The sequence below is a fragment of the Delphinapterus leucas genome, chromosome 1, assembly GCF_059928025.1.
Source record: "Delphinapterus leucas isolate spDelLeu-1000000601 "Yukka" chromosome 1, BTC_Dleu_Yukka2, whole genome shotgun sequence".
NCBI lineage: Eukaryota > Metazoa > Chordata > Mammalia > Artiodactyla > Monodontidae > Delphinapterus > Delphinapterus leucas.
In genome coordinates, this window is record NC_143129.1 from 14,849,831 (window position 1) to 14,864,623 (window position 14,793).

The 14,793-nt window shown below is 36.8% G+C and overlaps 1 protein-coding gene across 6 annotated transcripts in view; it reads left to right on the top strand.

Annotated features, from left to right (window-relative positions):
- The window catches only part of UCHL5 (ubiquitin C-terminal hydrolase L5), a 46,881-nt gene that overhangs the window by 7,290 nt on the left and 24,798 nt on the right, over positions 1-14,793 (top strand). For all 6 annotated transcript variants that reach the window (XR_016391947.1, XM_089906651.1, XM_022579208.2 and 3 more), the window contains exons 3-6: positions 1,193-1,298; positions 13,983-14,108; positions 14,191-14,252; positions 14,325-14,455. Coding sequence is in view for 5 of the 6 variants with exons in the window: in XM_089906651.1 (XP_089762777.1) it covers positions 1,193-1,298; positions 13,983-14,108; positions 14,191-14,252; positions 14,325-14,455 (425 nt within the window). In the remaining variant the exon portion in view is untranslated. The remainder of the gene's footprint in view (positions 1-1,192; positions 1,299-13,982; positions 14,109-14,190; positions 14,253-14,324; positions 14,456-14,793) is intronic.

The following is a 14,793-nucleotide window of genomic DNA, read 5'->3' on the forward strand; positions in this document are numbered from 1 at the left end:
GCGGTGGCTTCTCTTGTTGCAGAGCACGGGCTCTAGGTGCGTGGGTTCAGTAGTTGTGGCTCATGGGCTCTAGAGCGCAGGCTCAGTAGTTGTGGCGCACGGACTTAGTTGCTCCGCGGCATGTGGGATCTTCCCGGACCAGGGCTCCAACCCGTGTCCCCTGCATTGGCAGGTGGACTCTCAACCACTGCGCCACCAGGGAAGTCCCAGAACTTTTTTTTATACATTATTACATTGCTTCTTGGGGAGGTTACAGTTCAGATTCCAAATATTGATGCCAGGAAGTACCTTCCTCTTACTCTGTCCTGATTTCTCTGGGCCTCTCCTTAACCCCCAACCTCCAAGCATTGACTCTGGATTGCAAATGGAGGGCTAGGGAGTTTTCACTGCGGGGAGCATTCTTAGGTCCTGGAATGGGGACTGTGGGGATATGTTTTTTATAGTAAGGAGACAGTTCCCTCCCCCCTATCTTCTTCTTCCCCACAAAGAGAGCAGTCATTTTAGATGGAATAAGAGAGAAATTCTGGCTGGATGATCAGGGAAGGTTAATTAAAGATGCATCATTTGACCTGTCTTTAAGGGATAGGAAAGATTTTTGTTGCATGGAAGGCAGTGGTGAAAGATAGGCTGGAGAGAATCCTAAAGTGGTGATTTAACGGTTTGTGGGCAACAACCGTTCCTTTGGGGAGGTGATGATTTCATTATGTGTGAGATGCAACATCCAGTCATACTGTAGTGTGACGGTTGCTCATGCATCCAATAATTATATGAAGGTGACGTCCTATATTTCTTAGTATTTATGCTAGCAGCCATTTATCTGTAAACATCCTATGTGAACTTTATTCATGTATATCAGAATTCAGTCTAGGGTTAACAGCTTCTTCTAGTTTTGCTATGTTCTTTCTGTTTTTAAGTGAGGTAATATAAGGTAGAATTGAATAATGCACAGATTTGAGATTATTCCTTTCATTATAATTCCATTTTAATTGATGTATTTTTTTTAAGTTTTGTTAGCTGTGTCTTGGGCAACATTCTAGTAACTATGAACAGCAATAGAAATCTTTAAAAAATTTCTCAAATTTACTTCATTTGCATTGTATTTGTTAAGTAAATGACCAAAACTTAACATATTGACAGTGTGTTAAAAGAAGCAAGGTTTGGTGTCACTAATTTGTATTTTTTTGTTTTGTAGGCCAGTTCATGGGTTGATTTTTCTTTTCAAGTGGCAGCCAGGAGAAGAACCAGCAGGCTCTGTGGTTCAGGACTCCAGACTTGACACAATATTTTTTGCCAAGCAGGTATGGTCCTTGGATACTGTGGAGTCTCAAGAGCAACCCTCTTTACAAACAGGACTCTTCCACCTGTGTCTCTAGTGTCGTAGTTCTCAAACTTCTCAGTCCTAGGACTCCTTCACATTCTTAAAAATTATTGAGATCCCCAAAGACCTTCTGTTTATATGGGTTATATTTATTAGTATTTATCATTTAGACATTAAAACTGAGACATTTAAAATATTTATTAATTGCTTTAAAAGTAACAATAAATTCATTACATGTTAATGATAATGTATTTTTTAAATGAAGCATAAATATCTTTACCAAAGCAAAAGAGTAGTGAGATGAGTGCATTATTTTACATTTTTGTAAATATCTTTAATATCTGGCTTAATATTAAGCACACAGCGGATTCTCCTATCAGCTTCTTTATTCAGTCTGTTGCAATGTTTTCATTTTGTTTTGTTTTTGGTTGAAGTATATGATTTAGTCTCACACATATGTGTAGTTGGAGAGGGAGAAGTATTTTAATTTCTTTTCCAGGAAATTATGGATATTCTTTATTATATCAAAACTCCAGAAATGTTCCTCTCCTAAAGATTGGTTGCAGTGTGAAATCTGAGATCATATTAATGAACTTTGTACTTTGATATATAAAAATCCTTTGGTTTATCTTGCTCTTCAAAAGGATCTTTTACTCTTGGAGGATCTTATAACATTGTGCATTGGTCATTTTGAAAACTTACCAACTTAGGCAGATTTTCTAAATGTTGACACATGATTATATATGTTATCAACAAGTCACATTTGTTAATATCAGCATCTGTATCATTAGAAGAATTGATAAGTATCCTGAAACTTTTAAACTCACAGTGGTGGATCTATGGATCTGAACCTTACAAAATTCTAATTTTCACTTGAGAATTCAAATTTTATGAAGGACAACAAATACTATCAGATGTTTTCCTTGAAGTGATAGACTCATTTCACTCATTTTCAAGAAAATATCTGCCGGATACTGTCTCAACAGCCGTATTTGTCTGCTGTATGTCCTTGCAAGTAAAAAATGATATTCCAAGAAAAAAGCAGCCAACTTAGCTGACAGTTCAAACAATTGCACTAATGCCTTTCATGGAATCAACTGGCATGTTTTGGTTTGCAGCTGAAGTGCTTTATTTGTATCACCTGTTTCACTCAACCACTTGTACTCTGAGGTCAAAATATAATAAAAATTTTACTGCTTTATCAAAGACATTCTTCACTAAAACTGGTTTTGTTTTGTTAATTTTTTAAATTAAGCACGTGTGTCAGTGAAACAGTTTAATGCCACTGCCTAGGTATATGCTAAAATACCAGCAGTTTTACCCTCGATTGCTGTTGCGCTACAGTGTAAATAAGAAAGCAGGGGAAAAAAGCAAAAACTGTTTTGGAATTATTATGGAAACAATTTTGAGCTCACAAACCCCTTGAAAAGGGTCTTAGGAATTCCCAGGGGTACATGGACCCCACTTTGAGAACTGCTGTTCTGGAGTATACAGTGAAACGTTTAACCAGCGTTATTAGATGCCTCCATATTTTGGAGTCCATTGTTTGGAAAAGCTGAAAAAGAGAATGATGAAAGAGGTTTGATTAATGTATAAAATCTAAGCTAAATATGATCGCATTTGTTTGAAAATTGCACTTATTTCTGAGACTCAAAAAATTGCTTAAGATAATCTCATTAACCTTTAGGAAGGTGGAAACAATAAAACTGCTAATTCTCATTACTGCCCTTTAAATCGAATGTTTACTATTCCACTTAGTAACTTGTTTTTCCTTTTTCTCTTATTTTATTACTTCTTTCCATTTTCCCCCCCAACTTTTAAAAATTGAGTGTTTTTAGAGAAATTAGAGTTTTTTTGCTTTACTTCAAGGGTTTGGAAAACATTATTTTATCATTGTGTACTTAAAGTATCTTAAGTTACAGAAATATATAGTGATGAGTGAATATCCCTGTGCTCCCACACCCATGTCTACTAACCCCTTCTAACGGTTTGACTCATTCATTTAATCAACGAGTAGTTGTTGAGCACCTCCTTTGTGCTGGGCATTGTTTTAGGTCCTAGGGATGTAATGGTGGATAAGGCAGGCATGTGTCTTCTTACTGGTAACAACTATCACCATAGCAGTACCAACAACAGCCCACATTTACGATGTTTGTTGTGTGCCAGATATTGTGCTTTAGATATATTATTTATTTGACCCTTGCAACGGCCCTATGAGGTGTTACCCTCATTTCACAGATGAAGAAATTGAGGCCTAGAAAAATTAACTTACTTGCCTGAGGTCACACAGCTAGTACATGGTGGATCCAGAATTTAAACCTAGGTCTAAAGCCCAGGTTGGTGGTTCCACCTGCCATACTGCCTCCCACATTTTCTATTCACTTGTTAACACATTCTTATTATCTTTTTTTTTTTTCTGAAGTTGGACTGTTGTGCAAAATATTTTGCATCTTTCTTCACTTAATGATAAAAGTTTGACTTTCAGTGCACGTAACAGTATTAGCTAACATATTGAAGGCTTATCAGGTACTTTTATATGTATTATTTTTTAGTATTAATTTATTTGTAGTAACTGATCCTCACAATGACCCTCTGTGGTTTTACAGGTTCCTCGTCATTTCACAGATGTGGAAACTGAGTCCCAGAGAGGTTAAGAAACTTGCCCAAGTTATGTAGCTAGTCAGTGGGAGAGCTGGGTGCAAACCCAGGCACTGTTGCCTTGAAGTCCATACTCTTAACCATATCACAACACCACCTCTTTTAAAAGTATTCTTAGTATAAGCATCCTATAATTTATTTAACTAAATTTCTTAATGATAAACATTTTGAGATTCTAATTATTTCTCTAACACAAATAATCCATTTATAAATTTTAATATTTATCATTGTACTATAATAATTATAATCACTGCTTGTGATTTTCAAAATCTAGGTAGTAGAGAAAAAGTAGGGGACAGATAGTTTGGTCCTTCAGGTGATTTTTCTCCTTTTAAAGACATTTTTTTTATGGTATATAAGAATCTATACCCATGATATAAAATGTAAGCATTATAAATGTACAGTGTAGAAAATAAAAGTCCATTATAATCCCTGCTCCAGAGATAACCACTTAAAACAGTTTATATTTTTCAAGGTTTTTTCCATATATGTTTGTGTGTGTATTTAATTATATTTCTTCCTTACTAAATTGTAAACCCAGGAGTTTTCATGTATAATCCCTGACACATAGTAGGTATCTGATAAATGTAGAGAGAATATTACAGTTAAAAAACACTAGGATTCACTAAGACACTAACAATGACTGACTTACAGAGGCCTAGGTATTTTTAAGGTATAAGAAAGTACTCTACAAAGAAAAAAAATGATACTGGAGTATGAATTTATAATTTCTAGAGTCCCTTGATACTTTTCTAGTTCTGTATTACATTTCTACCTTACTATAATTTAATGTTTTATTTGTATTACATTATTCCTGCCATGTTTATTAATATGCCAGACTAGTAAATTCCCAATTATATTGTATTTTTTTATACTATATTATGCCAACAGTTTCTATTAAACTGATCAGTAATTCAACAATAGTATCTATCAGTCTTTTTAGTGTATGCCTCCTATGAACCTGTGCTAGAAATTTTATAGTATATATTACATAAATATATAATCCTTGGTTCTAGGCTTCAAGAGCTTATAGTAAAGATTTCCAATCCAGGGTCTCTGGACTCTGAGGAATATTTTCAGATATTTAAAACATTTAATTAAAATTATATTTATTTGTGATAATGTCATACAGATTAACTAAATGCATAGTTTTGGTATTTATGGATGGAATTGCATCATTTTAGAGAGGTAATACTGCCTGTCTTATGCTAATCATATGCTCTAATTGGAAGTGTGCATATGTGTGGATCATTGATTAACAAAATATCTAGAAAAGGTGTCTTCTGGTAGTTACAATTTGTGTATAAGGATCCAGGAATGACCCTTTTGGTAATGCTTCTCTGCAAAACATTGTTGTCTTGTTACTGTTTCACTGATGAGAAAGCTAAGGTCTGTCTGACTTATTGCTTTAGGTCATTGGTACTAGTTTTGTGTGACTCCACCTGTTCAGTCTTTCAGGAAAGAATGATTGAGTGTCTGCAATGTGTCAGACACTGTGCCAGGTGCTTGGGGAATGATAAACAGTCAGGAGCCCTCTCCTCAAGGGTGTTCAGAGCTTAGTGGAGGAGATTGGTATTAATCAGTGAAATACAAAATTACAGTGGCAATAAGTGCTGCATGGAGTGAAATGAGAACCGTATTGTGAAGTTCAAAAATAATCTATTAAGACTACCCTCCCTTCGGACACCAACTATAGAGTCTTGGGTACCACAAACCACCCTGACTTCTGATACTTGCAAGTTTGGGGAGTACCCAAGACCACCCTCAGTTTCTGTAATTTGTTAGAAAAACTCATAGACCTCACCAAAATCTGCTGTAGTCACATAGTTCGTTACAGTGAAAGGACACAGATTAAATTCAGCCAAGGGAAGAGACACGCAGGGCGGAGTGCAGGAAAGCTGCGCGTGGTCTTCGCCCAGGGGAGTCAAAGCCAGCGCTGTAACTTGAGTGGCAGTGATGTGTGAGTGTGCAGAGTGCTGCCACTCAGGCCATCTCAGCCGATTCTTGGTATAGAGTTTTTATTGGCCCTCAGTCTCCAGCCACCCTGGAGACTGAGATGATACTGTCGACCCAGAACCCACCCTAAGTCACACCGTGAGACTATCTTCGTGGCCCACAGCCCCCAGGTAAACGAAGACACTTTTGTGAGGAGGCATGGCTTCTCAAGAGCTTAGAGATCACCTCCCAGGAGACAAGGGCAAAGGTCAGGCCTCTCTTAGGGCAAGACTAGATTCTTCACTGCACACATAAAAATGACCTCTTCAGGGAGATCTGAGAAAGCTTCTCTGAGTAAGTGACATTTCAGCTGAAATCTAAAGGTTAAGTAGGTATTAACTAGGGGAAAGAGGTTGAGGATCATCCCAGATTACTAACAGCTTTATAGTAAAAGGGAGTAAGGCTAGTAAAATGTACTGTTACAGGAAGGCCAGTGTAGCTGGACTAGAGACAGCACAGGCAGGGCAGTATGAGATGATGAAGCTGAGCAAGCAGTGTGGTAGTCAGGGTTCAGTACGATTAGGTATAGAGAAACAATGGTTTATAAGAAACACACGTTTTTCTCTTTCTCATTCACCGTGGAGCACGTCGAGATGGCAGGCTCTTTTGTTTTGTTCCTTTGTGTGTGCTTTCTATTCCAAAGGTTACTTCATGGTCTGAGATGATTGTTGGACTTTCAGCCATTCTATCTGAATTCCACATTCAAGACAGTAGAAGCGGACCACACACTCCTCTCTTTTTACGGACGTTTTCTAGAACTTGCTCATGTTACATGCTTTCTTCTCTTTGTCCAGAACTCAGTCACATGGCTGTACTTAGCAGCAGAGGGGGAAGCTGTCCTCATTCCAGGTGGACATGGACCCAGATAAAATTTGGGTCCTCTGTTCATCTGGAAGAGGGAGAAGGTGGATATTAGAGAATAACTCTCCACTTCCTGCCAAGATGTGGACAGAGGCAGAGCATGCTTGAGCCTTTTGTCTGTATCCTAAGAGCAGTAGAAGATTATTGAGGTGTTTTAAGAAGGGTGGTGTGATCAGATTTTCATTTAGAAGAGATCACTTTGGCTACAGTGTGGGGAATGTGTTTGAGGAGGAGGGAGTGGTGTAGGATATGAGACTACATATCAGTTAGAAGGCTTTTGTAGAAGTCCATGCAAAAGCAGGTAAAAGACTGTTAGTAGTGATAGATGTGAACAGATTTGATTAATACTCAGGAGGTAGAGTAACTAGCACCTTTAATGTGTAATGATTAGACGTGATGAAGGAAGAGGACAGATCAGTCAGTGATGATGAGTGTGTTTTTCTTTTTTCCTTTTTAAAAAATTGATCTTCAGGTACACAGCATGGAATTATGATAATTCTTGACTGATGGCACATGCTCATGTCCTCCTTTTGTTTATTTGTTTACTTACTTGGTGACTAAGTAATGTAGTAAGCACCTAAGAACTCACCGCCTAGATAACCGTCATCTAACTATCATTTCCTTCTGTCCCACCCATTGTCCCACATAGCTCTCATCCTCCCTCCCTTCATCCAAGTAACCTGCATGTGGAATTCTGTATATTGTTTCCTTGCTTTCCACTTTCTGTATTTTTTCTAATCCTAAAAGGGCTGTGTGTATATAAAATTTTAACTTGATAAAAAGTATCATGCTCTTTGTAGTTTTGGGAGACTTACTTTTTTGACTTAATATTTTAAGATTTATCCTCCAGTTGTTTATCATAATAGTTAACTTATTTTGCATGCTGCACAGTGGTAATTGCACGAATGTGCATGAAGAGTAAGTAATTGTTTACTCTTTGTAGATTGGCATTTGAGTTTTCACTTGCATTACTGTAAACTGTGTGGCTATATACATTTTTGTACGTCTCCTGTTGTATTTGTGCAAATTTCTCCTGGTACATATGTAGAAGTACAACAGTGCTTCTTCTGATAGGTAAATGTAACATTAGGAGGAAATATCGAAGTGCTTTCGGAAGTAGATACTCCAGTTTACACCCCTACTAGCAATATCTGAGTTACTGTGTAGCCACATACTCCAATATGTGATATTGTCAGACCGTTTTTTTTTAAATAAATTTATTTATTTATGGCTGCATTGGGTCTTCGTTGTTGGGTCTTTGTTGCTGCGTGCGGGCTTTCTCTAGTTGTGGCGAGCGGGGGCTGCTCTTCATTGCGGTGGCCTCTCTTGTTCCGGAGCACAGGCTCTAGGCACGTGGGCTTCAGTAGTTGTGGCTCGCAGGCTCAGTAGTTGTGGTTTGCAGGCTCTAGAGGGCAGGCTCAATAGTTGTGGCGCACGGACTTAGTTGCTCTGCAGCATGTGGGATCTTCCCAGACCAGGGCTCAAACCCATGTCCCCTGCATTGGCAGGCAGATTCTCAACCATTGCACCAGAGGCCTTTTTGATTTTTGCCAGCCAGCTCATTCTAAAATGGTACCTCATTATGGTCTTGGTTTACATCTCCCTGGGCACTAATCATGTTGAAAGGATGTTGATGTACTTACTTAGTGGCCATATGTGTTTCTTCTGTGAAATTCTTAAATTATTTTTCTGTAGGACTAATTGTACTTTTTGATTTGTAGGTGTTGTTTATATCTTCATGATACTGCTTCTCCAAGTTGGCACCTTATTGTTTTACCTTTTCTGGGTGTCTTTTGATGAATAGAATTTTGTGTTTTGTTTATTTATTTTTATAAATTTATTTTATTTCTTATTATTTTTGGCTGTGTTGAGTCTTCATTGCTGCGCGCTGGCTTTCTCTAGTTGCTGTGAGCAGGGGCTACTCTTTGTTGCAGTGCGCAGGCTTCTCATTGCAGTGGCTTCTCTTGTGGCGGAGCATGGGCTCTAGGTGCGTGGGCCTTAGTAGTCGTGGCTCGTGGGCTCTAGAGCACAGGCTCAGTAGCTGTGGCACACGGGCTTAGTTGCTCCATAGCATGTGGGATCTTCCCAGACCAGGGCTCAAACCTGTGTCCCCTGCATTGGCAGGCGGATTCTTAACCACTGCGCCACTAGGGAAGCCCGAATTTTGTATTTTAGAGCCAGTGCTTTTTTGCGTCTTGTTTAAGCAATTGTTATCTATCTGAATTTGGAAAAGATATTTACCTATGCATTTAAATTTTAATTTTTGATATCTATGTCCATAATTCATTGGGAGTTGGATTTTGGTATATTATATGAGGCAGAGGTTCAGTTTTATCTTTTTCCATGTGGATCACCCTTTTTTTCAAACCTCATTTATTAAACGTCCATTATTTTCCCTATTTATCGGACATGCCACCTCTGTTGTGTACCATAGTTCCGTGTGTGTGTGTGTGTGTGTGTGTGTGTGTGTTTTCTGGACTCTGCTGATCAATTTGTCTGTCTCTCTGCCAATACCACACTGTCTTAATTCCTTTCACTTCTTCATAAGTTCTTATATCTAATAGGTCATGTCTCTTCTCCCTCCTCTTTTTCAAAAATATCCTTGCTATTCTTGACCCTATGTTCTTCATATAAATTTCAACGTCATCTTATCAAATTGTATGAAAAATTCTTTTGGACTTTTGACTGGAATAGCATTGAATATATGTATCAATTTGGGGAGAATTTATATCTTCATGATACTAAGTCATAAACGTATTATGTATCTCTATTTAGATCTGCTTTTATTTATCTATTTATTTTTAGATATGCTTTTATTATCTTTTGTATGTTGCATAATTTTCTTTAGAGGTTTTACATCTTTTATTAGATTTATCTTAATTCCTTGATCTCTTTGTTATAATTATAAATCATCTTTTCTTCAGTTACATTTTCTAGGTGTTTGTTGCTGGTATAAAAAAATGTAATTCATTCTTATGTCTTAATATTATATTTAGCCATCTTGCTAACCTCTATTGTCTCTGTTATTTGTTGGTTTTGGGGGGGGTTCTATCTAAATTACTATGCCAAACAAAGCAGTTTTGTCTCCTCATTTTGAATCCTTATGTCTCTAATTTATTTTTCTTATCTTATTGACTGGTTAAGACCTCCAGTAAAATCGTTGTGATTTTAAAGGGAATGCTTTTTACCATTTCCCATTTCAGATTGTTTTTTCTTAACGTTCAGGTAAGGACATTCTTTTAATAATTTAGCAAGTGTCCTTATTATGGAACGATTAAGTTTTTTCAAATGCTTTTCTGCATCTATTGAGATGATCATGTTTATTTTTCCTCTTAATAGGTTAATATGGTTAGTTATGTTTATGAATTTTTCTAATATTAAATCATTCTTCCATATCTGAGATAAGCCCAGTTGGTCATTCTTCCATATCTGAGGTAAGCCCATATTCTCTTTTTATGCACTGTTGAATTTAATTCAGTAATATGTGTTTAGAATTTCTACATCTATATTTATGAATGAAATGGCCTTAATTTTCCTTTCTTGTAATGGCTTTGAATAGTTTTAGTATTAGGGTTGTGCTTGCTTCATGAATTGAGTTGGAATTTCCTCTTTTTCTTATTGTCCTGAAGAATTTGGACAATTTAGACCATCTAAAATTTAGATCGTCTCTTTCTTCAAATTTTGATAGAATTGGCCTATAAAGCCATCTGTGCCTGGTATTTTCTTTGTGAGTATATTTTTAACTATCACTTCAATTTAATAGTTAAAAGACTTATTTGGGCTACTTATTTTTTCTTGACTTAGTTCTGGTAAGATTTTTTTTTTAATTTCTGCATTTTAGCTTAAATTTTCAAAATTGTTTTATATGGTTGTTATTACCATCCCCTTATTCTTCTTAATCTGATTTTATTTTTAGTTATACTCCTGACTCCTAGAATACTGACTCGCATATTTGGGTGATCCTGCTTTTAATGGGTCCTGCTCCATTAATCTATTGCCCTTTATTATTTCATACTAGCATTAGAATAGCAACCCAGTGGATCTTGTTTGTTTTTAGCCGCCTTCAGTCTCTCCTGTAAATTGTCTTAAACTGAACCTTTCTGAATCACTGTATTTACTGTTATTTCCTATTAAAAATCTCTTACTCCTAGCGTGAACTCCTAATTGCTTAAAGGCACTGATTTACGAGGTAACCAATGACCCCGTGCTCTGATTACAAGCATACTGATACATACCAGTGTGCCCATTGTCTCTTGAGCATCTCGTCTTAATTTGTTCCTTGTTCATCCCCTTCTCGTTGGGGACTATATATATAATTTATTCTGCAATAATTTTTTGTGAAGAAAGATGAAGTTAAAATTCTCCCAAATGGATGTATATAAGGTGGTTTTTAAGTGTTTCACGAGGACAAGGACCACATGTCTCTTGTTCACTGTGTATTCAGCATTTATCACAATGTCTAGCACACAGTGAGTTCTCAGTAATAAATATTTGAACGAATGAATGGCTGTGCACTTTTTAATGTCTTAAATTTTTTTTTTTTTGGTAATTCTGTGCGGTATTCCCCCCTTACCTGCTGTTTTACTTTCCATGGTTTCAGTCAACTCTGGCTGAAATATTAAATGGAAAATTCCAGAAATAAACTGTAAGTTTTAAATTGTGTGCCGTTCTGAATAGTGTGATAAAATCTCATTCTGTCCTTCACTGTCCCACGTGGGATGCATCCCTTTGTCCCTCGTGTGTGCTAACAGCCTGTTAGTATAGGGAAAAACATGATATATAAACATGATTATATAGGGGTACTATCCATGTTTGAGGCATCCATTGGGAGTCTTGGAAGATATCCCCCAAGGATAAGGGGACCACTGTGCCATTTATAACATAACCACTTGGTGGCACTTAACTCATTTAAAAACCTGAAGAGGTATGTTTACACTGATGCACACCATAATGACTGTTCTTCACACATATGCAAAATGAGCTGTAATAAATCCTGGGCAGTGTAAATCCTTATTAACACCGGAAGAGAAGTATCTAACCACAAGATTTTTTTCTTTTTTTCCTTTAAAAAAAAAAACAGGTTTATTGAAATACAATTGGTATACAAAAAAACTGCACATGTTTAGTGTGTACAATTTGATGAGTTTGAAAAAAAAAAATTCCTAAAGTGATACGTTACAGACTTGAAGTCCTTAGATCATAGGAATGTTTGATAGTATTCTCTGCCATAGCCTCAGCATCTAGCCTAGAATTGGGTACATATTATATCTTTAATGTGTCATCATTTTGAAAGGATGTGTGAATGAGTATAAATTTTAACTTCTGCTAACTTCGCTTCTACCAACCCATCTCCAGATAATTTTGGCCCAAGATAAGGGAGCACTAAGTCTTGTTTTAGTTAACGACCTTTATGATGTCTCCTTTAATCATTAAAAATTTTCATCCAAGTTTATTTACTAAAGAACTGTGACTCAGAATACATATTAAAAGAAATCAGCAGCAATGTTAATTGGATTCTAGATCTCCTGTTACTTTTCCTTAATCGGTCAATCATAAGATAGTTTTGAGTACAAAATACTGTAAGAGGAATTACAAGAATGTGGTGGTATCACTGTTTGAGAATTGGGAGTAAGACAGTGTTCTCTAATGGAGAAAGCAGCCTTATCAAGGAATTCCTCAAACATACTGCAGTCAAAAATGTAAGAACTGGTGGGTACTCACAAGACTTCAAAAGTCTGGCAAAAAAAAGTACAGGAGTATAAGAGTTAATGAGGGAAGATAATAGAAAAATTTTCTTTTGAAATCAGTCAAGATAGAAATAATTTACCAAATTGTAAGATCATAAGTGAATTAGCATTTTTGGAAAATGGTATTTAATTATAATATTGTAATGAAATATAGCAATAGGACTAAACTGTATTATAAAAAATCATTTATCAAGTTTAATTTAACTCTACAGTTAACCTTGCTGGTGTTCGAAGTGATCACCTGAGGCTCTTTCCACCTCTGTGATCTCAGCCCTGTGTAGGTGCTGTAGGGAGTATGGCAGAAGCCCTTGTCCATAAGTAGGTTATAATCTTGTTGGAGAGACCACATACGTGTACAGAGCCAGCCTCATGTTGTGGCTAAGTACACAAAATTCTAGAACCAGATCACCTGCCTCTTGCTTAGCTCTGTGCCCTTTGGGCAAGCTACTTAACCTCTTTGTGCCTCAGCTTCCACAAATGTAAAATGAGGATAATAATATTACTCCTTCTTCATAGGCTGTTGATTGGTAGGATTAAAAGAATTAATACAGGGCTTCCCTGGTGGCGCAGTGGTTGAGAGTTCGCCTGCCGATGCAGGGGACACGGGTTCGTGCCCCGGTCCGGGAAGATCCCACATGCCGCGGAGCGGCTGGGCCCGTGAGCCATGGCCGCTGGGCCTGCGCGTCCGGAGCCTGTGCTCTGCAACGGGAGAGGCCACAACAGTGAGAGGCCTGCATACCGCAAAAAAAAAAAAAGAATTAATACATATGAAGTGCCTAGAAAATTACCCACACGTAGTAGATGCTATCTAAATGTTCTCTCCTCTCACTAGAACGTAAGGTCCACATAACTTGTTAAATAAACAGTTAATAGCTAGATGACAGCGCTGTAAAGATTGAATTGAAAAATATGTAGACAGTATATACACGTTTTTAGGAATTCAAGTGAGGGAAGAAAGTAATATGAGTTGTTGGATAAGTTCTCTAAGAGCCACATCGGTGAGTTGGAGCTTGCGTTGGATACTGAAATATGGGTTGAATATTTATAGGTAGAAATGAGCATAGGAGGAAGTGAATAAGAGGGAAGGGCAAGCTCTTTTGGTTTAATTAGATGTATGTTTTAGACCAGGAAAGATTGGTTTTGTTACCCTAACTGGATTGGTTTTCACTGATATTATGAGTTCATTTAATTTATTCGATTTCCTAGAATCTTCAGCTCCAGAATTGCGGCAAATTCCTGAAAATAGATTAGATTGGGAATTGATCATGTTAATTATGTTTATGCTAAGACTATATAAAATAAAATTTGGAAACTATTTTTTTCATATTTTGGGGGTCATCATCACCAGTTAAAAGCTGTTTCTTTTAACAAATCGATAATATTTTTGCTTTCATATTTTGTAGGTAATTAATAATGCTTGTGCTACTCAAGCCATAGTAAGTGTGTTATTGAACTGTACCCATCAAGATGTCCATTTAGGAGACACATTATCAGAGTTTAAAGAATTTTCACAAAGCTTTGATGCAGCTGTGAGTACAGTCGTATTATTCCTAAAATGCCCTGTTTGTGGTGGTTCTTATTTTAATAGGCTGTTCTTAAAACTTATTTCAGATGAAAGGTTTGGCACTGAGTAATTCGGATGTGATTCGACAAGTACACAACAGTTTCGCCAGGTAAAGATACTTTATGTGAAATAAATGCTGTCTCTGTTTTTTTGTCTCTCACTGTTTTTTTCTTCACTGTAGACAGCAAATGTTTGAATTTGACGCAAAGACATCAGCAAAAGAAGAAGATGCTTTTCACTTTGTCAGTTATGTTCCTGTTAATGGAAGACTGTATGAATTAGATGGATTAAGAGAAGGACCAATTGATTTAGGTAATGTGTTTACTATTCCTGGTATTTCACTTTTGATAAGGAAAAAAAGATTGGGTGTTCACCTTTGGTTTAGCCCTAGTCCTGCTTAAGTTTAGAAAGGGGAGGTGACTGTGAGGTGTGATGCCATGCAGGCTTTAAGCTCTTCATTACTTTATGAAATTAAGTAACAGGTAGTTAGGACATGTTGACTACTGTAGTTGCATTGGGACCTTTAGTTTTTTTCCTACAGGAAAAGTTTTTTTAACCCATAGATTACATAATTTATTTTTAATTTTTCAGTTAACTTTTAAAAACTACTTTTTTCTATGTAACTAGTGCATTAATGTGTTGTCCTTTGT